The 19,936-nt window shown below is 59.4% G+C and overlaps 1 protein-coding gene across 1 annotated transcript in view; it reads left to right on the top strand.

The window, feature by feature from the left end:
• CELSR3 (cadherin EGF LAG seven-pass G-type receptor 3) overlaps positions 1-17,666 on the top strand; it is a 39,869-nt gene extending 22,203 nt beyond the window's left edge. The window contains 23 exon segments of the mRNA XM_052637408.1: positions 160-318; positions 834-1,034; positions 1,844-2,729; positions 8,911-9,069; positions 9,371-9,510; positions 9,744-9,854; positions 10,377-10,540; positions 10,735-10,899; positions 10,976-11,128; positions 11,510-11,592; positions 11,677-11,824; positions 12,063-12,176; positions 12,326-12,403; positions 12,718-12,813; positions 12,905-13,011; positions 13,189-13,258; positions 14,298-14,390; positions 14,483-14,587; positions 14,962-15,057; positions 16,144-16,323; positions 16,794-16,848; positions 17,103-17,239; positions 17,442-17,666. Coding sequence (XP_052493368.1) covers positions 160-318; positions 834-1,034; positions 1,844-2,729; positions 8,911-9,069; positions 9,371-9,510; positions 9,744-9,854; positions 10,377-10,540; positions 10,735-10,899; positions 10,976-11,128; positions 11,510-11,592; positions 11,677-11,824; positions 12,063-12,176; positions 12,326-12,403; positions 12,718-12,813; positions 12,905-13,011; positions 13,189-13,258; positions 14,298-14,390; positions 14,483-14,587; positions 14,962-15,057; positions 16,144-16,323; positions 16,794-16,848; positions 17,103-17,239; positions 17,442-17,456 — 3,515 coding nt within the window. The 3' untranslated portion in view covers positions 17,457-17,666.
• Positions 17,667-19,936: the final 2,270 nt, after the last annotated feature.

Genomic DNA, 19,936 nt, shown 5'->3' with positions numbered 1-19,936 from the left:
GAAGCACCTCCCCAGCCAGCCCCGGTTCTCCTGGCCATGACCCAGCCCTCCTGTTCCTGCCCCCTACTCCAAGCTTGCCCCGAGTTCCTAGAGCCTCCCTCCAGACCCTCACCTCCCCGGGCCACTGCCGTGTGTTCCTCCTGACCTTCCCCACTCCAGGCGCAGACTCCGACTCTGACAGCGACCTGTCCTTGGAGGAGGAGAGAAGTCTGTCCATCCCATCCTCAGAAAGTGAGGACAATGGCCGGACGCGGGGCCGTTTCCAGCGTCCACTCCGCCGGGCAGCCCAGAGCGAGAGGCTCCTTACCCACCCCAAAGGTAATAGGACCCCTCTGACCCCATGCATGACCAGGACATACCCCATATTCCACTTGGGTGTGAACCCAGGAGCCCTGCTAGCCCCTGAAGATTCCTGGGACTGACTTTGGGGTCATCGTGGGGTGCCCCCACACCTCTCCCCATCCAGCCTCCCAGCAGAGCTCTGCTGGCTAGAGACCCAGAAGGGGCCCAAGCAACAGATGAGCAAGGTCAGGGACGTTACAGGGTGACATGTCATCCCTCCTGTTCCCTGAGGGTTGGGGTTCAGCCTGGTCTTCCTGACCCCTCAGTCATCAGGTTCCCCTACCGCCAGTCTCTGTCTGCCTCCAGTCAAGAGTAGGGGGAGCTTATCAGTGCCTCAGTCCCTGGATGGTTCCATGGATCTCCGAGAGACATCCTCCCATTCCTACTGCTGCTGTATCAGAAAAGCCCAGATCTCAGGTGTCATTAGGGTTACCAGATCGCGGGGTTGCCGGACCCTGCGGTGACTCTTATAATCTACCCCGGCTCAGCAGACGTGGATGGCAATGACCTCCTGTCCTACTGGCCAGCCCTGGGGGAGTGCGAGGCTGCTCCCTGCGCTCTGCAGACCTGGGGCTCTGAAAGGCGCCTGGGGCTGGACACCAGCAAGGACGCAGCCAACAACAACCAGCCCGACCTGGCCCTGACCAGTGGGGATGAAACCTCCTTGGGTGGGGCCCAGCGCCAGAGAAAAGGTATGGAGCCCTCAGGGTTTCCCTGGGGATCCAGTGGTGAAGGCTTCACTTTCCAATGCAGGGAGTGTACAGGTTGGATCCCTGGTTGGGGAAGCTAAGATCCTACATGCCCTGGCCGAAAAACCAAAACAGAACAAAAGACTGACCTTAGCCTGTGCTCCAGGGACCCTGGGAAGTGGCCAAGCCCTGAGCCAGAGGATTTCATCCTCTTAATCCAAACAGCCTCACAGGGACCCTGAGGGCTTGTCTCCCTCGCGTGGGGGGTTCTGCTCCGCTATGCTGCTTCACGGTTCCACAGGACAGCCCCATTCTGGCCTGAGACTTGTTTGCCTCACAGAGACCCCAGGGGCCACTCTTGCCTTAACTCAAGGGATTCCTCCCTGTCCACCTGGAAGGTTTCTTCCCCCCAGTTGTGCTTTCCAGGGGTCCCAAGGGGTTGTCCCTGACCCAGCTCAAGGGGGTCTTTGCCTCTACTCCTGGGGGACTGCTCCTGCCCCAACCCTGGGGATCCCTGTCCCTTTGACCCTGACCTGGGGGCTGCTCCTCCTCTGATCTTGGGGGATGGTTTGCCGCTACCTCCACAGCAAGGGGACCACCCCTCTCCTGAGACCGCGGGTTACTGCCACCTTACTCTAACCCCTGTCCTGCAACCTCTCTGTGATTCCCAGGAGCGGCCTCTGTACCCTCTCCCCAAATGGTTTCTGCCCCCAAGTCCGTTTCGCAGGGATCCCAGACGCTGCTGTGTCCCTAGCCCCAGGGGAGTTCCTGGCCCCCAGACACACGCTGTCCCCCGCGTGTTCCTCCCGCAGGCATCCTGAAGAACCGGCTGCAGTACCCACTGGTGCCACAGACCCGGGGTGCCCCTGAATTGTCCTGGTGCCGTGCAGCCACCTTGGGCCACCGCGCCGTGCCGGCTGCCTCCTACGGTCGCATCTGTGCTGGGGGCACCGGCAGCCTGTCACAGCCCGCCAGCCGCTACTCTTCCCGAGAACAGCTGGATTTGCTCCTGCGGCGGCAGCTGAGCCGCGAGCGGCTGGAGGAGGCCCCCGCCCCGGTCCTGCGTCCCCTGAGCCGGCCTGGTTCCCAGGAACGCCTGGACGCCATGCCAGGCTGCCCGGAGCCCAGGGATCGGGGAAGCACCCTACCACGGCGGCAGCCACCCAGGGACCACCCTGGTGCCACAGCGGGCCGCTTCGGGTCACGGGATGCGCTGGACCGAGGGGCACCCTGCGAGTGGCTGAGCACGTTGCCCCTGCCCCGTGGTGCCCGGGACCTTGACCCACAGCCCCCGCCTCTGCCCCTGTCTCCCCAGCGGCAACTCTCAAGGGACCCCCTCTTGCCATCCCGGCCCCTGGACTCTCTGTCCAAGCGATCGAACTCAGGGGAGCGGCTGGACCACACACCTAGCCGGCACCCCTCACGAGAAGGCCTTGGGCCACCCCCGCAGCTGCTCAGAGTCCGGGAAGTGCCCACCAGCAGCCCTAGCCACGGGCCCTCCACAGAGCAGCTGGACATCCTCTCCTCCATCCTTGCCTCCTTCACCTCCTCGGCTCTCTCCTCCTCCGTGCAGTCCTCAGGCACGCCCTCGGGCCCTCACACCACCGCCACCCCTTCTGCCACTGCCTCTGCGCTCGGACCCTCCACGCCACGCTCCACCACCTCCCACAGCATCTCAGAGCTGTCGCCCGACTCAGAGTAAGTGGCGTCCAGCCACCTGCTCACACCCCCATCAGTTTAGGGCAAGCTCCCATGCACCCTGCCATATATTCCGCCACCAGATGGGGTCAGGTTTGGCAGAGAGCATGGGCTGCCCCGGGCTTGGCACATCCAGGGAGCCACAGGCTGAGGGCAGAATTCTGGCAGTGAGCGGGGTGATAAGCAGGAATTGGGTGGCTGCGTGACCTGGGCCTCCACCTCCTAGATGCAGGAGGCAAGTCAGATGCCTTCCAAAGGGCTTGAGCTCCTGGAGAGGGGAGGGCAAGAGGTAGCCTGGAATGTGGAAGGGGAAGGGAGGAGTCTCTGCTTGGGAACTTTGCTTAGGGTGGAGTGTGGATAAGGAGAAGTCAGACATAGGGTCAGGCTGTGGAACTTCAGTTTGAGAGTGAATCATTCATTCTCTTGCTCACTCAATCGATACACAGCTCCTCCTGCCTGGAGGCACTGTGGGGTGGGCCACACAGGAATTGAGCTGGGACCTGGTGCATCTCGGGCGATTGTGGGGTAGAGGATGTGACTGGGTACAGCAATCAGAGAGGGAGTGGGGAGGAGCCAGAAAGGACCAGGCCTTGGAAGCCAAAAGCGGAGCTGAGTTTTAAGGAGGAGGAACAACTAGGCCAGGTTCTATGGAGGTCCGTAGGGTGACAAAAGGCTTCGGAGGGAAGGAGACCATCAGAACCTGAGCAGAGATGAGGGGGAAGACAGGAAGGAGAGGGTGCAGGAGGAGATCTGAGGTGCCCAAGGCTCTGGAAGGATGCAGGGGTGGGGATGAGGGAGCTGGGAGCACCCTGGGCCCTCCTGCAGCCTAGCCTTGGGGTCTGACTGTTGTGGAGGGCTGGGAGGACTGAGCAGGGGTTCAGGCTCTGGACTCACACTTGACCTCTCTGAGCCTGTTTCATCATCTGCAAAATAGGCCTGCGGTAGCAAACTTGTTGAGGTGCAGAGATTTGGGAGGTTGTTTTTTGGTCAGGTGTTTAACAGAACCTGTACATAGTAGGTGCTCACTCAGTGCTTAAAAGAAAAGACATAGGTGGCTAGTCAAAGGGCCTGGCTGGTGAGACTGGGTTCCAGAATGGGTGAAGGGCTCTAAGAACCGCAGACTGGACATAAGGAGGCTGGGGACTGAGAGGCAAAGGTGATGGGGGAGGCGGCCCGGGTCAGGTATGGTGGGGTGTCCAGGGGGACCTGACTCTCAGCAACCACCTTCAGTCTCCACATTCAACTCTGCAGAGTTCCCAGAAGTGAGGGTCACTCCTGAGGAGCGGCTGAGCAGAAGAGGACCAGCCGGGGTCGATGGAGGATCTGGGCTAACAAAAGAGACTCCGGGACTTGAGGGCCAATCCCGGGGCAGCCTCCCGCAACCCCACCCCCAGCTCTCCCTGTTGCTGCAGCACCGACTGTCCATGCTCGACTGTCCATGCTCGTCTTCGAGCGTGTGCAAGCGTCTGTGAGCGTGTGCAAGCATGTAACAGGCGCGGGGAGTGAGGGAGCTGGGGGGAGGACTTTTATACGTTTTGTACCTTTGTAACCAGAGAGATATGCTTATGTTATTTTTCATCTTTTCTGTCTCCCGGGGTTCTGAGGCTGGGCTGGGAGGGGGAGGGGGACAGACGGGAAAGAGGTACAGAGTTTGGGCCCATTTGGGTCCCTGGCAAATTATTGGCTCTTTCCTCTCATCTTAACGGGGAGGATTCAGACAGGAGGGGTAAATGCACCCCCCCCCCCATTCCCTGCTTGATCTGCATACTGTCGGGGCCCCAAGTGCAGAATTAATCTTTGCTTTTGCTTGGATGTCCCACAGGGCACACTTTGGGGACTCGGGGTGGGGGGTGGTCTTGAAAACAGGGGTCCTCTGAGCTCCTCACAGGGGCTCGCTCATGCTGCCCCTCCCCGTGGATGTGTGTGTTTATTATGCGGAGTCCCTGCCACTTACTGCCTTATGTCCCAGGACTGATGCTGTGGGGCGCTGGTGGATCAGCAGATGTCATGTTTACAGATCTAGGCTTCCCTTCTCCCACAGGGAGAGGCTCAGGCCTCTATTCAGACATTCCTGCAGAGGGTGGACGGAGTCCTCGCCACCCCTGCCCCTGCCGTGTACAAATGTCGTGGTGCCATTGGGTTCCCTGACACTGCCCCCGGCTGGAATTTATTCTGAAGGGTGATGTTGGAGGGGGAGCAAAGGGAGCAGAAACAAGGGAATTAAAGACTCAGAATGTAGGTGCCACTGCCTCCCATGTTTACAGGAGCCTCCCTGGCCCCAGGCACCGGGCTGCAGGAAGTGACTCAGTTCCATCGCTCCTTGATTCCCTTGTAAAGGGAAAAACGACTGTTAGGACCCAGTTCACAAACTCTCCCTTTTATTACTTCGTCTGATGTCCAGAACTGGGGGCTTTGACATTTTGTTACTTTGTTTACAGGTCAAGAGTTTAAAACAGTTTTTACACTTTGTTTACAGTTTAAAACTTTGTGAACTTTTACAATTTGTTTACAGTTGAGAATTTTTTTTCCCCCCTTTGTTTACAAGTGAAAGGTAGAGACAGTGGGAGAGGGGCTTGGAGGACCCACCTGTGAGGACCCTGAATCTGGTCATCTTGAGGGGTTTCTAACCCCCTAGTCATTCCAGGCCAAAGGTCAGCCCTGAGTCCCCTGTTGAACAGCAGGCCCAGAAGGCCCAGTGGTAAGAGTAGGCATCTTCCTACCTACCACTGGGAACAGCGGCCATGCAGGGCTGTGGAGGGTCTGTGCTGACACCCACCTCCTTCATGCATACTCTTGGGAGGCAGTTTTCAAGGAGATTAAAAGTTCTACTTTACTGACTGGTGCCAAATCCCACCAGCCAGGACCCCAGCTCTCCTTACCCAGAGTGACCCCAGCCCTTGAAGGGTTGAAGGGTCTGCTGCAGGGAGAGGGGGTTGTCCTTGCTATGTCCTAGGTTCTGCAGTTGCCTCTCTCTGGGAGGGGGAGTCCCCCCTCCAGCCCAGTGGCTCCTTTTCCTGTCTGTGTAAATTGTTCCGTGAAGCGGCGCTCTGTTTTGGGAATAAACTTCTATAGAAAATGGTTATTGCCTCATTCTGTTTGGGCGTGGGGGATGGGGTTGGAGGGTGGCTATGAATGATTTCCCGGGGTTGACCTTGGGGGAGAAATCTGAGCACTGCCCCCTCCTCCTCCCCGAGAATATTCGGCTATTTTTAGCTCATTTCATTGAAGATCTGGACCAGGTTGCGATCTCATCCTGAATTCTGTCCCATCGACTTGAAGTCGGGCTTGAAGTCTGAGCACAGGGTAAGGCTCCGTCAAGGCGGCAACTTGACGGCTTCCTAAGTCTGCCCGGCCTGCTGCCCTGACTTGGCATTTGCTCTGGCTCTCAAACCGACCCTAGGAACTGCCCTCAGTCCATTGACACCACTGACCCCTAGCTGTCGGGACATCCCGCTCATCAGGAACCCAGGCAGAAGCCTTTCGACCTCATGTGCTTCCTTTGGGGAGGGTGGTCGGGGGTGGGGGTGGGGGGCGGAGCTCGCAAACTTTCAGGTCTGTGTGTCCAGCGTTGAAGGGAGCCCTTGGGCCCCTCGGGTCTTAGAGACATGCCAAGTCTCAGGGGCAAAGCCTGAGGGTGGTGCCCTCATGGAGGCATGAGAGGCCCCACGGACCCGGACACCCCACGGCGAGCTAAGGCTCTGGTCATCAGCCGCGCCCCTAGACACTCTGCTCCCCACCCCGAGGGCACCCTCCGCAAGAAGCCAGGACCTGGTGTGAACCCCATACCACTGAGGAACCAGCTCAGGGCTTTAATCCCGCTTAGTCCCACAACCCGCTCAGGCAAGAGAGTTAGTCGGGCCACGAGGAGGAGCCAGAGCCAAGTCACAGGGGAAGGAAAGGGTTAAATCTCCCTCCTTAGGGTTCGCTGAGCCGGCGGAGCGTCCCTTAAGCCCCGCTCCGGCACGCTGATTGGCCCAAGCCTTCCCCGTTCTGCCCGGGGATTGGCCGCTGGAAGTGAGCCTCAGGCCTCGCCTCTGTCCCGGCCCCGCCTCTCGGGCTGTAGCGGCCTCTTGCCCGAGCTTGGGAGCTACTGCCTCTCGGATGCCCACCAGCCATGGGGCTGTCGGAAGCGCCGGGGTGAGTGCAGGGCGCGGCCTCAGTTCCTCGTGTTCGAGTGCCCGAGGGGCGGACCACCCCTTGGCCCCCGAGCAGGCGCCCGGCTTGGGTTAGTTAGCAAAGGGGAGGGAGTACCACCGAGTTCCGAGCAGGCATTTCCCGCCTGGTGCGCCTCTGTTTACCGCTTTGTGGATTCTCTGTAGGCGGCTGCCCAACCGTAGCGAGGGATGGGGCGGGAGCCCGCGCGACCCCAGCCCCTATAGGCTGCGAGGAAAGCCGCTCCAGCGCCGTCCGAGGGCTAGCCAGGAGCCGCCGGGAGGCGGCTGTGTGCGGAAGAGCTCCGGCCCAGGAGGTGCGCCGGTGCGGCGCGTTGGGGCCCTGGACGTGGCTGCAAGAGTGTCCATAGCAGGGGCTTGAGTACACCCAGCGATGCAACTGGTCCGGGAATGAGCGCTCCGGCCCTTCTGGGTGCCGGGCCCTCCTAGGGGGAGGGGCCAAAGAGCTAGGCCCCGCCCTCCAAGCGCGGGTTCGGAGGCGCGGGGGGGCGGCGAGGGGGCGGGAGTGGGCGCCCTTTAAGACCTCGAGTGACTCACGGAGGAGGGGCGAGGGGGGCTCAAAGATCTCTGTGAGTCGGCCATGCCAATAGTCTCAGGATCGTCCTTGCACCCACTCCACTCCCTCCTTCCACCGGGACATCCAGGTTAGAGGCCCTTTCCAGGTGAGCTCCTGCCCGCCAGCTGGGAACCTTACCTTAGGTCAGAGCTTTTCACAGGTCAGAAATTTCCTGACAGGTTAATGCTTTCCCCCTGAAGAGGGGAGCTACTCTCCAGGTAAGCCTTCCCCCTCTGAGATCCCTTCCTAGGTGAGAGCTTTCCCCACTCAGAGCTTACCTTAGGTGAGAAGTCCCTCCTGATCAGAAGTTCCCTGGCAGGTGAAAACTTTCCCCCAGGTAAGCGCTCACTCTCTAAGAGCTCCTATTCCCAGGGGAGAACTATTTCTGGGACAGCTTCTCCCAGGTGAGGGTGCACCCAGGTAAAATCTCCTTCCCCATGCCTGTGAGTTCAGTCATGGCCTACTCGGCGACCCCATGGACTGTAGCCCACCAGGCTCCTCTCCTCTGTCCATGGGATTCTCAGGGATCGCACCTGTGTCTCCTGAATTGCAGGCGGGTTTTTTTGTTTGTTTTACCACTGAGCCGTCAGGGACCCTTAAGAACTCCCTCCCCCCCACCCAGATCTCCTATTCCAGTGAGATCATTCCCCTTATTCAGATGGTAGCCACTGGGCAGATCAGAGATTCTCCCCAGGACAGACCTCACCTAGTTGGTGAAAACTTACCTGTCAGGGAAGAGCTTCCTATTAGGCGAGATCTTCCCAGAGATCATCTTCTCAAGTGAGATTGTCCCCCATTAATAAGGGAGCGTCCCTTTCCAGGCTCAAAAGTCTTCCCTCCTGGTGAGAACCAAGCCCCTGGGTTTCCCATTATGGGGCCTCAGTTGTCTACCACCTGGGCCGTGTGACTGGAGCCCTGCGGGCAGTCTTAGCCCCGATGCTTTGCTTTTCTTAGAGCCGCCTCCTCCTATAGAGAGGCTTGCCTGCTATGCTGGATTCCTCCTCCCGTGTCTGCAGTCTCAGACAACATGCACTGGGCTCGTGGGGCGGCTGGATAAGGACTCAGACTGGTGGGGATTGGCTGGCGGAGAGCAGGGGTTGGGGGAGGAGGCTGGGAGGAGCAGTCAGCCCGCAAGCTAGATTGGCGAACACCAAAGGCTGGGCAGCCACACCTGGGCCGAAGTGTGGCTTATGCTCATCCTGCTGTCTCTTTGTGGGGGACTTTGGCCCAGCAAGAGTCTTCCACTAGCCAAAGTTCAGGTACTGCCCCTGCCTGGGCGTGGGCCTTGGGGCCTGCAAGAGGCAGCTAGGGGGTTGGACCTGTCTAGATCTTGAGACCTAGAAAAGCCAGGTGGGGCATCCTCCAGTCCCGGGTGGAGGTCTAGGGGTGGCTGGGCCAGGTTGTGCCCTCACTGTTTCTGGCCTCACTGCCCCCCCACCCCCACACCCACCAGAGAGAGGGACACGCAGGCACTGCTGTCCAGGACACAGGCCATGGAGCTGAGGCGGCGAGACTACCGTGTGGAGCGGCTGCTGCTGAACCAAGAACAGCTGGAAGAGCTGGGGAGCCGGAGCCCGGCACCAGTGACGCTCCAGTGGCGAACCTGGTTTCGGTAAGGTTGACGGTGGGCCCTGGCCAGAACCGAGGGAGCCCCTGCCTCTGATACCTAGTTGGGCTTGGGCTTGGTGGCTCAGTGGGTGAAGAATCTGCCTGCAATGCTGGAGACCCAGGTTCAATTCCCAGGGTCGTGAAGATCCCCTGGAGAAGGAAATGGCAACCCACTCCAGTATTCTTGCCTGGAAAAATCCCGTGGACAGAGGAACCTGGTGGGCTGCAGTCCTTGGGGGGTCACAAAGAGAAGGACACGACTGAGCAACTAAACCAGCACCTAATACCTACCCTGGTGTCCCCAGGTGCTCCCGTGCGCGGGCCCAAGCCCTTCTGCTTCAATACCTCCCGGTTTTGGCCTGGCTCCCCCAGTATTCTGTGCGTGACTGGCTTCTGGGTGACTTGTTGTCTGGCCTGAGTGTGGCCATTATGCAGCTACCACAGGGTAAGCCGCACTTGACCTGGAGACTGTACCCTCAGCCTTTGGATGGTGATCCTGACCCTTCAAGGCCTTAGCCTGTGGTCTGTGCACCCCACTCCCACCTCAACCCTCGCCTTCCCCACGGCCCAAAGCATGACTCCTGCCCCTGGGACTATGGTGCATGACCCAGGGGCAGCATTTCTGCATCCTTTCAAGCCCCTGACCTCAAGTCTACATTGCTACCATTCCACCTCTAGGCCTGGCCTATGCCCTCCTGGCTGGACTGCCCCCTGTGTATGGCCTCTACAGCTCCTTCTATCCTGTCTTTGTTTATTTCCTGTTTGGCACTTCCCGGCACATCTCTGTGGGTGAGTGGAGCCAGGCCTAGCCTTGCGGGAGCATGCCCGCATTCCCCATGGGGGCAGGGAGAGGGGGCACTGAGCAAGGCAGAGAGACCTAGGGAAGAGGGAGGGAGGCATTGGTATGGGCATTCTAGGTAGGACTGGGCCTCTGACCATGAAAACACAGATTCAGATGATCAGAGGCCCTGACCCAGGAGGATGTGGTGGGTGAAGCTACTCACGGGGCCCAGACTTGGCACAAGCCTGGAAGCCTGAGTCAGGCCTTGCGCCCTTCCCCATTCCACTTTTCACTAGGGGAGCCGTCCTGAGTCCATGGACACAGCCTGGGCAAGGGAAATGATGCTAGGCACCCTCAAGAGCCTTGGAACTTGGGGTGCATACCTGACCGTCAGCACTGCCCTCCATTAGCACAGCATAGTCTGGGAACATTTGTCTAGAACTGGTGTCTCCTGGTCGCTCCCTTAAGACCCAGAATCCAGGGCAAGCCGTGTTCTCCCTTCTTCAGACCACCCTGATCTGCCCCTGCAGGCACCTTTGCCGTCATGTCCGTGATGGTGGGCAGTGTGATGGAATCGCTGGCTCCGGACGACGCCTTCCTGCTGGGCTTGAACTCCACAGTCAATGTGACAGCCAGGGACGACACCCGGGTGCAGCTGGCCTCTACTCTCAGTGTCCTCGTTGGCCTCTTCCAGGTGCAGAGCCGTCAGGAGTACATGCCCCTGACTGCCAATCCTGCCCCGCACCCCCACCCCACCCCATCTGACAGTTTTCTCTGAGTGTCTGACCATCACTGCCCCTTCATGGCTCATGATCTCACCTGCCCTGGGCTCTGCCCCGGCCACCGCTAGGACCCTCACCTACCCTGATTGTCCCGTGCACCCCGCAGGTGGGGCTGGGCATGGTCCACTTCGGCTTCGTGGTCACCTACCTATCAGAGCCTCTGGTCCGAGCCTACACCACGGCCGCATCTGTGCACGTGTTTATCTCGCAACTCAAGTATGTGTTTGGCCTCCACCTAAGCAGCCGCTCTGGACCGCTGTCCCTCATCTATGTGAGTGAGGGCAGGGAGGAGGGGCGATTGCATGGGCCCGGACTGCAAGGGCTGGCCGTGACCCTGCCCCCCTCAGACAGTACTGGAGGTCTGCTGGAAGCTGCCCCAGACGGTGGTCGGTACCGTGATCACCGCCATCGTGGCGGGAGTGGTGCTCATGCTGGTGAAGCTGCTGAATGAAAAGCTACGGCGACATCTGCCCATGCCACTCCCTGGGGAGCTGCTCACGGTTGGAATTCTGGGGGCCCCTCGGGGGTGGGGATGGGGTGGGGGGTGACGTCGGGTAGGGGGGTGGTGGCAGACTGGGGGAAGGGTAAGTGAGGAGAGTCCCTGCCTTGTGGGCACCCCCCAGGTATTTAGAAACTAGCTGGAGTGGGGACTGAAGACGGGGTGGTGGGGAGGGGGGAGCCCCAGTAGACCGCTCCTGGCAGCATCTCCCTTTTCTCAAAACGGTGGAGTGCTGCTCTCAGCCCATCGCTGCCTTCTCCCCACCCCTCTGAAGGTTTCTCTTCAGGCTTCTTGCTTTACCCGCCAAGTGGTTTCTCTGATTTCTCCCCCGCTTCACGGTGATGGTGCCAGGCCCTCCCCTGACCCTGTCCTTTCCCTGCAGCTCATCGGGGCCACAGGCATCTCCTACGGCGTGGGCCTGCAGCAGGCATTTGGGGTGGACATCGTGGGCAAAATCCCCGCAGGGTGAGCTCCGGCCCCTGTGGGGTCAGGGAGGGTTGGGCGGCCAGGCCCAGAACCTTCCTTTGGCCTCACCGATGCCCCTCACAGGCTGGTGCCCCCGAAGGCCCCCCACCCCCAGCTGTTCGCAAAGCTTCTGGGCAATGCCTTCGCCATCGCTGTGGTCGGGTTCGCCATCGCCATCTCGCTGGGCAAGATCTTCGCCTTGAGGCACGGCTACCGGGTGTACAGCAACCAGGTCTGGGGAATGGGATTCGGGTCACGGGGTCCCCAGACCCCAGCCCCTGGGAGCAGGTGCGGGGATGGAGTACCAGGCGGGAGACAGGGAAAGAGCACACAGATGTGCGGGGGCTGCGTGGGGGACTCGGGACAGTGGCCGAGTCTTTGTGGCTGCAAAGTGGATGTGGAGGTAGGGGTGCGTAGGCCTGGACACCGCACCGCTAGTGACGTGGGCTCGCTCCTCACTCCCCGCTCAGGAGCTGGTGGCTCTCGGCCTCAGTAACCTCCTTGGGGGCATCTTCCAGTGCTTCCCTGTGAGCTGCTCTATGTCTCGGAGCCTGGTGCAGGAGAGCACCGGGGGCAACACCCAGGTGGGCATAGGTGTGCCTCTGTGGGCCTGCTGCTTTGCTGGGTGGTCCTCCCCCTGCTCCCCCTCCCCTGGCTCCCCCTTTTCCCCCCGGCTCTCCCCACTTCTCCCCTGCACTCCAGCCCACCGGCCCTGCTTATACCCACTCCACAGGTGGCTGGAGCCATCTCCTCCTTCTTCATCCTCATTATCATCGTCAAACTGGGAGAACTCTTCCAAGACCTGCCCAAGGTGAGCCCCTAGCCCACCCAGCCAGGCTCGAGGGCCTGGGCCAGGCCAGGAGCTCAGAGCAGTCCATCAGGTCCCAGGAGATGGGGAGGGATACAGGGTCAGGCTGGAAATCTCTGGGGAGAGATTTGGAGTGGAGGGGCAGGAGTAAAAACTTTTGAGCATCAGAGCGCAGGCGTTAGGTTCCGAGAGAAGGTGATTGGTGTCATTGAGGGTCCTACCAGGCACTCCAGGACAGTCTGGCTCATCCGGGGGATTCAGGGTAGTGAGCAGCCAGCACCTCTCACTAGCCCCTGGTGGCCCTCCTCGTCCCCTAGGCGGTCCTGGCCGCCGTGGTCATCGTGAACTTGAAGGGTATGGTGATGCAGTTCACCGACGTGTTCTCCCTCTGGAAGGCCAATCGAATGGATCTGGTGAGATGCCTGGGACGCTGGGGACGGGGTCAGGGCCCTCAGCCCCAGTGACCCTGCTGGAGTCTATGGACCGCGACCCTTCTGTTTGCAGCTCATCTGGGTGGTGACCTTTGTGGCCACCATCCTGCTGAATCTGGACCTCGGCCTGGCAGTGGCAGTAGTATTCTCCCTGATGCTAGTAGTGGTCCGCACCCAGATGTAAGTCACCCCTTTGATGTCGTCCCCCCCATTCCAGCTGGCGAGGGGACGAGGTCCCCACTGGCTTCCTCCAGCTTTCCCACATCTTGCGGCGGGAGGAGACCCCAGGCTCCTCAGAAAGCCCCCATTGCCCCCTCTCCTAACGCCCCCTTCTTGCGGCACTGTCTCCTTCTACAGGCCCCACTACTCTGTCCTGGGGCAGGTGCCAGACACAGATATTTACAGAGACCTGGCAGAGTACTCAGGGGTGAGCAGCAAGGGCTAAGCCGGGGGGTGACGCGGATGGGGAGGGATGGGGCAATTGGGATCATCCCTTATCAGCACCTTCCATGCCTGGCGCAGGCAAGGGAGTGGCGTGGGGTGCTAACGGTACTTTGGTCCTTGAAATTTCAAGAGAGGAATTTGGGGTCGCCCTACACATACACTCAGAGTGTGGGCCTTGGGCCCCAGGGGTGGGATCCATCTCGGAGGCAGCAGTACAAGCCCCGTCCTGCAGAAGAGGCCTGGGTCAGGAATGCAGAGGGGCAGGATCCAGGGCACCAGGATGTAGGGAAAGTTGTTTCCGGATCTGATCAATGGGGTTACTGTCCTTTACCTCCTGAGAAGCTTCACGCCACGCTCTGAGAACAAAGGCGGAGGCTCTGGAATCAAACCAGCTCATTTCCTCTCATGGAGACTTGAAGGTTGAGCCCAGTACATGAGGCAGAGTGGCAGGGTGGGTGGGGGAGACATGCGTGGAGGAGCTCAGCTGGATGGCAAGGGAGGTGGGCAGGGACATGGTTCAGGCCCAAAGGCCGGGCAGAGACCTGGAGTGTCCTGAGATGCATGGGAGCTGGGGAAGCCTTGGCTGGGCTAGCAGCTGTGGAGGACCTCTGTCTGCATGCAGGAAACAGCCCCCCCAGTGCTAGGGTTGGACACCCAAGCAGAAGCTGAGAGCCACTGAAACCTGGCCTGGCTCCAAGGCTTTCAGGATCTTAGTTCCCAGACCAGGGATCAAACCCATGCCCCTGCAGTGCAAATGTGGAGTCTTAACCACTGGGCCACCAGGGAACTCCCCCGGCCTGGGTATTGGCAGAAGGACTGGGGGATGGGGTGGGAGAGGTTGAGGACCCCCTGGAGGAGGAAGAAGAAGCTCTGACAGACCCTGCTGAGGAGTCAGGATGACCTGCTGGGGAGCAGAGGGCTGGGGTGGCAGGTATCGGGGCACACGGGGAGGAAAGAAAGGAGGGCACGATGCAGCTAGGAGAGACGAGGGCTCAGCCACCCCCAACCTGACCTGTCCCCAGGCCAGGGAGGTCCCAGGCGTGAAGGTCTTCCGTTCCTCAGCCACCGTGTACTTTGCCAACGCCGAGCTCTACAGTGACTCATTGAAGCAGAGGGTGAGACCTGGGGTCCGCGGGCCGAGGGCGAGGGGCAGAGGGTCCCTCCTCTCTTGCAACCTGCACACCCCTTGTGCTGTCCTTTGCTGCAGTGCGGTGTGGATGTGGACTACCTCCTCTCCCAGAAGAAGAAGCTGCTCCGGAAGCAAGAGCTGAAGCTGAAGCGACTGCAGAAGGAGAATAAGCTCCCCAAACAGGCAGGGCCCTCTGACCCCTCCCAGCCTGCCTCCCAGCCTCCTGGCTGCTCACCCTCATTCTTCAGCCCTTCTCCTCGCTCCCTGATGCCCCCAGGGACCCTGCTTTCCTCCCCTGGCAGGTTAGGGCTCTAGGGGGAGTCTGATTTTTTCTCCCACCTCCTAAGCCAGTGGTGGCATGAACCATCACGGTCCTCTTCCCATAGTGGGTCACAACCCCACAGCCTTCAGCCTGGCTGCTCCAGGTCCCAAGCTTCAGTTCCTGGTCCACCTACCCACCTGCAGAAAGCCAGGGGACAACGCCAGGCCTGCCCAGCCTGATTGTCACCTGACATCTCAGACACCTCTTTCCTGGCCCACCCCCTTTCCCGGCCTAGGCTGCTGCCTCCAAGGGCACGTCCATCTCCATCAATGTCAACACTACTGTTGTGGACATCGAGAGCAACAACGATGTGGAGGGCTCCAAGGCCAAGGTGAGACTGGAGGGAGGGGGCAGCTTCAGGGATCAGGGTGCCCAGGTGATCCCGGGAGGAAGTCCATGGACCTACCAGCTGTGGGTTCAAGGTTGTCGTGCCAGTGGCAGGAGGAGGGGAGTGATGGATCCGATATTCTGCAGGGAGACCTCTCATGATATGCCATAGACTTCTGCTTGGGGTCTCCAGTCTGTAATCTGATGCCTGGACAAAGACCTTGAATTTGTGGATCCCACAAGACTCCACAGTCTGTGCTCATGGACAGCGGGGAAGGGGCTGGGCATGTGGGGAAAATCTGGGGTCAGAGGGGACGCCAGTCTCAAGCAGAGACTCTGGTAGACGTCAAGCAGGATGTCTGCATGAGCACGTGTGTCCGTGTGTCTCTTCTGCTTTGCTCCAGCACCCCCTAGCCACTGCGCTCTGGCCCCCTGAAGGTGGGGCATGGTCTCCTGATCCCCTTCCTTCTTTTTTCTCTTTAAATAATTTTTATTTGCTTATTTGTTTTACTTTTGGTCACGCTGGGTCTTTGTTGCTGTGCGGACTTCTCTAGCTGCGGAGAGCGGGGGCTACTCTTTGATGCGGTGCACGGGCTTCGCACTGTGGCACTTCTCTTGCTGCGGAGCGCAGGCTGTAGGCGCGTGGACTTCAGTAGTTGTGGCACGTGGCTTAGTTGCTCCGTGGCACGTGGGATCTTCCTGGATCAGGGATTGAACCCATGTCCCCTGCATTGGCAGGCGGATTCTTATCCACTGTACCACCAGGAAAGTCTCCCCTTCCTTCTTAAATGTCCCTATAAGCATGGGCCCAGGTGGTAACAGAGCACGGTCTGTGTGCTCCCCGAGTCTGGGTGTCCTCTCCTGGGTGTCCCCATGTGTCCCTCCTGTCTTTGCATACCGGCTCCCCGTGTCCATGTCCTCCCGTGTTCCCTGCGTACCCAATATATATGTGCATTTGCATGTATGTGCTCACGTCTGATTGTGTGTCTCCACACATCTGTGCGTGTTCCCTGCCTGCCCCTCTGCTCCCTGCCCGCCTGCCCTCCCGCCCTCACCGTGGGTGGCCCTTGCAGCGTGTCTGGTTCCCCAGGAGGCGAGCGCAGGGACTGAGCTAGAGGAAACAGGAGCCTGGGCTCCAGAAGATGCCAAAGCCTCAGACATGTCCTCGCTGAAGGCCCTAGGCCTGCCTCAGCCAGATTTCCACACCCTCATCCTGGACCTGAGCTCCTTCTCCTTCGTGGACACTGTGTGTCTCAAGAGCCTGAAGAATGTAAGGGGCCAGGGGCGTCCCTAAGAAGGGCCTTCGGGGAGGACAACCTGATCTTCAACCCTGACCCTAAACTAGCTCCAAGAGCCCTCTGAGCCTGGCCCCCCGCCTGCCCCGAGCTACCCCTCTGAACTCTCTCCCCCAAGCTGCCCTGAGCCCCCCTCGGAGCCCCTGAGCCCCCCTCTGAGCCTGGCCCCCCACCCCCGAGCTACCCCTCTGAACTCCCTCCCCCCACCTGCCCTGAGTCCCTCTCTGAGCCCCTGAGCCCCCCTCTGAGCCTGGTGCCCCCCCGAGCTACCCCTCTGAACTCCCTCCCCCAACCTGCCCTGACCCCCCTTGGAGCCCCTGAGCCCCACTCTGAGCCTGGCCCCCCACCCCCTGAGCTACCCCTCTGAACTCCTACCCTCACCTGTCCTGAGCCCCTCTTGGAGCCCCTGAGCCCCCTCTGAGCCTGGCCCCCTTTCGTGCCACAGATTTTCCGTGACTTCCGGGAGATCGAGGTGGAGGTGTACATGGCCGCCTGCCACGGTGCGTGGGGTGGACACAGCGAGAGAGGTCCTGGCAGGGGGTGAGGGTTCCGGCCGAGGAGTCTGCCGGTCAGCACAGGGAAAAAGTCTTTCTCTGAAACTGGAGGTCAGAGGTGTCCTGGGAGGCCGGGGTCAAGGGTCACGAGTTGGAGATTAGCTATAAGCCACAGAGGTGATGGTTAGGGGGACGTTCTGCCAGCGCCTGGGGGTTCCTGGTGGCTCTGGAGTCAGGAGAGACCTACTCGTTGCCCACAGCTCCCGTGATCACACAGCTTGAGGATGGGCACTTCTTCGATGCTTCTATCACCAAGCAGCATCTGTTTGCCTCGGTCCATGACGCTGTCCTCTTTGCACTCCAACAGCGGAGGTCCGGCCCCGTCGACCCTGTTTTGGTGAGTTGACCTCTGGCCTGCTGAGCTCTGTCTGTCTATCTCCTGCTTGTCCCCTCCTGACCCCATTTTGGAAAGTCCACCCTTCCTGGATGACTTAGAATGGCTCTGTCCCGCGGGGACCCACCGCCTTCCCCTCCTGCCTGGAGAGGAGGCTATCCTCTGGAAACTGACAGGACCCTCCTCTTCTCCTCTCCCTGCCCAGGTTACCAAACTCTGACCATGCTGCCATTCCGCCTGAGACTGCCTGCCTCTGCAGGTTTGACAGGGTACCTGTGAGAAACCCCACAACCCTGGGCTGCCTCCGGACGTCAACCAGGAGTCCCCTCCGTGCACGCACACTCACACACATAACTCAGGGATGGAGGTCCTGGGGCTCCAAGTTCAGTGCTCTAGGCTGGGGATGAGACACTGGCCAAGTTGGAGGAGCAAGCGTGTTTTTAACCTCAGGAATAAAGATTTGTTTGCCTGATACCAGGGTCTGCTGTGGCTTGGTGGGGCGAGGGTGTGCTCCGCAGTCCTGGCTTCTGACCCTTTCTGCACCCCAAAGTTGGAACTGGAGTCAGAAGTTGGGGAAAGGTTTGGGGAGGGCAGGATCAGGCAGGGGGAGTGTGGGGCGAGAGAGTGTGCAACTGGGGTCCAGGCCCAGGGCAGGGGCATCCCCGTCCTCATCCCGCACCCCATCGTCCTCCGCTGCATGCAGCCCTTGGCACCTGTGCCCTCATCTATAAAGTGGCTGGAATCAGAGCTGCTTCTCAAGAATGACCTGTTCACAAGGACACCCAAGCGGGTGAGGGAGGCCAGGTGCCACTGGGCAGCCCTGGGGGCTGTGCTGGGAACACCTGCGGTCAGTGTCGCGGGTCTGCAGTGAAGAGAATGTGGGCATTCTCTGGCGGTCCCAGGGTTAGGACTCAGCTTACACTGCCAAGGGGGAGGATACGATCCCTGGCTGGGAAACTAAGATCCCACAAGTCACACAGCACGGTGAAAAGGAAAGAAGAATGCACGTGATTGATTTACTTGGGGAAAAATTGCCTATTCCTACAACTAGACTATCTGGACTTGCTTGGCAGGTCACTGTCGGCTAAGAACCACGTGTTGATTTCAGCCATAAAACACTGACGTCTGGGCGTGCGGCCCTGTGGACAGCAGTGGTCCTTTGGGCCAGCTGATACTGAGTGGTCAGGGCTAGGGTGAGGGGTCGAATCTTTCTGGGCGTCTGTCCTCCTCAGGAGAGAATGAGAATAGTACCCTCTTCATGGGTTGCTCAATGAGTGTTCAGTGAGCGAATGCCACAGTTAGCTTGCAGCAACGCTAGATCACGTCACCTGCTGAAACACGTGAGCCTGCCCTTTTCAGGTGCTGGGCCTGTGGACGGGGGCCCCCCTTGCCTGGCTGTCTCCCTCCTGGCCTTCAGTGCCTTGCTCTGTGTTCACGAATCATCTGTCCTTGCCTCCACCCCCCACATCCTTGCCCAGGAAGTCAGGGTGCTTTTTCACGCGGTCACACTGCCTGTCACGATGTCACAGTCTCCAGCCACAAGGAACAGTGCCTGGCACCTGGAGGTGCTGGGTAAATACTGGTCAAGTGAAGCGTAGGTGCTGGAGTGGAAGGGAAAGCACACACATAGACCTGTAGTTACAGGGAGACTTTGTGTCTTGCACTGTTTTTTTTTTTTTTTTTACAGATTGAAGGTCTGTGGCAACCCTGCATTGGAGCCAGTCTATTGATACCATTTTTCTAACAGTTGCTCACTATGTGTCTCTGTTACATTGTGATCCTCACAATATTTCATACTTTTTCAATTTTGTTTTATTTGTTATGAGGATCTGTGATCAGTGATCTTTGTTAGTGTTATGACTTGCCGAAGGCTCCAATGACGGTTCTCAATTTTTAGCAATAAAGTGATTTTTTTTTGACTAAGGTATGTACTTTTTCTTAGACATAATGCTATTCCATGAGTCATAGAATACCGTGTAGTGTAAACGTAACTTTTATATGCACTGAAAAACCAAAAAAAGTCACGCGACTCGCTCTGTATTTTGTTTGGTGGGCTGGAACTGAAGCACAGTATCCTTGAGGTGTGCCTGTACTTAGAGATGCTTTGAAGAAAATAAAGCAGGGTCACGTGAGAGAGACGGGGCTGTGTTACCCAGGATGGTTCTAGAAGGGAGGCTCAGGGAGCAGGTGACGCTTGAGTTGCCATCCAGTCATCTTTTTGGACAGTGCTCCTGGCGTAGGATGTGTTCAAGGAACACCAGCGTGGTCTGCATGGGTCAGCAGGGGAGACCAGAGCACGGAGCGCCTCACAGGCCAGGGCGAGCCTTCAGGCTTTTTTCCTGAGAGTATGCGCCCGCATTTTTGGGTGTTCACGAGTGGTCCTTGGGGCTGAGTCTGCGAAGCAGGGAGCATGTCTACACTCAGCTTGATCGGCCTGTCGCTGGTGGAGAGCGGCATTAGGAGTTGTGGGGGCTAGAATTTTAGGGGTTGGATGCTAGGTGAAGAGGAGGGGAGAGGGGGCATGCCTTCGGTTCTGGACCCCCAGCCTGCGCCCCCCATCCTGTGGTTCCTGCCCGCGCTGCCCCTCCTGAAATCCACGGGCCCAGCCGGAACCTCCTGCCTCACCTGCTCCCCCCCGGGGGAGGGGTGTTTGCCCGTTGCCAGGCGCCCAGGTTCTGGCCCCTGGCACTTGCCGCAGCC

Source organism: Budorcas taxicolor, chromosome 1 (genome assembly GCF_023091745.1).
Source record: "Budorcas taxicolor isolate Tak-1 chromosome 1, Takin1.1, whole genome shotgun sequence".
Classification (NCBI taxonomy): Eukaryota; Metazoa; Chordata; class Mammalia; order Artiodactyla; family Bovidae; genus Budorcas; species Budorcas taxicolor.
The sequence above is the reverse complement of the archived record's forward strand: the minus strand, read 5'-3'. Positions and strand labels throughout refer to the sequence as shown.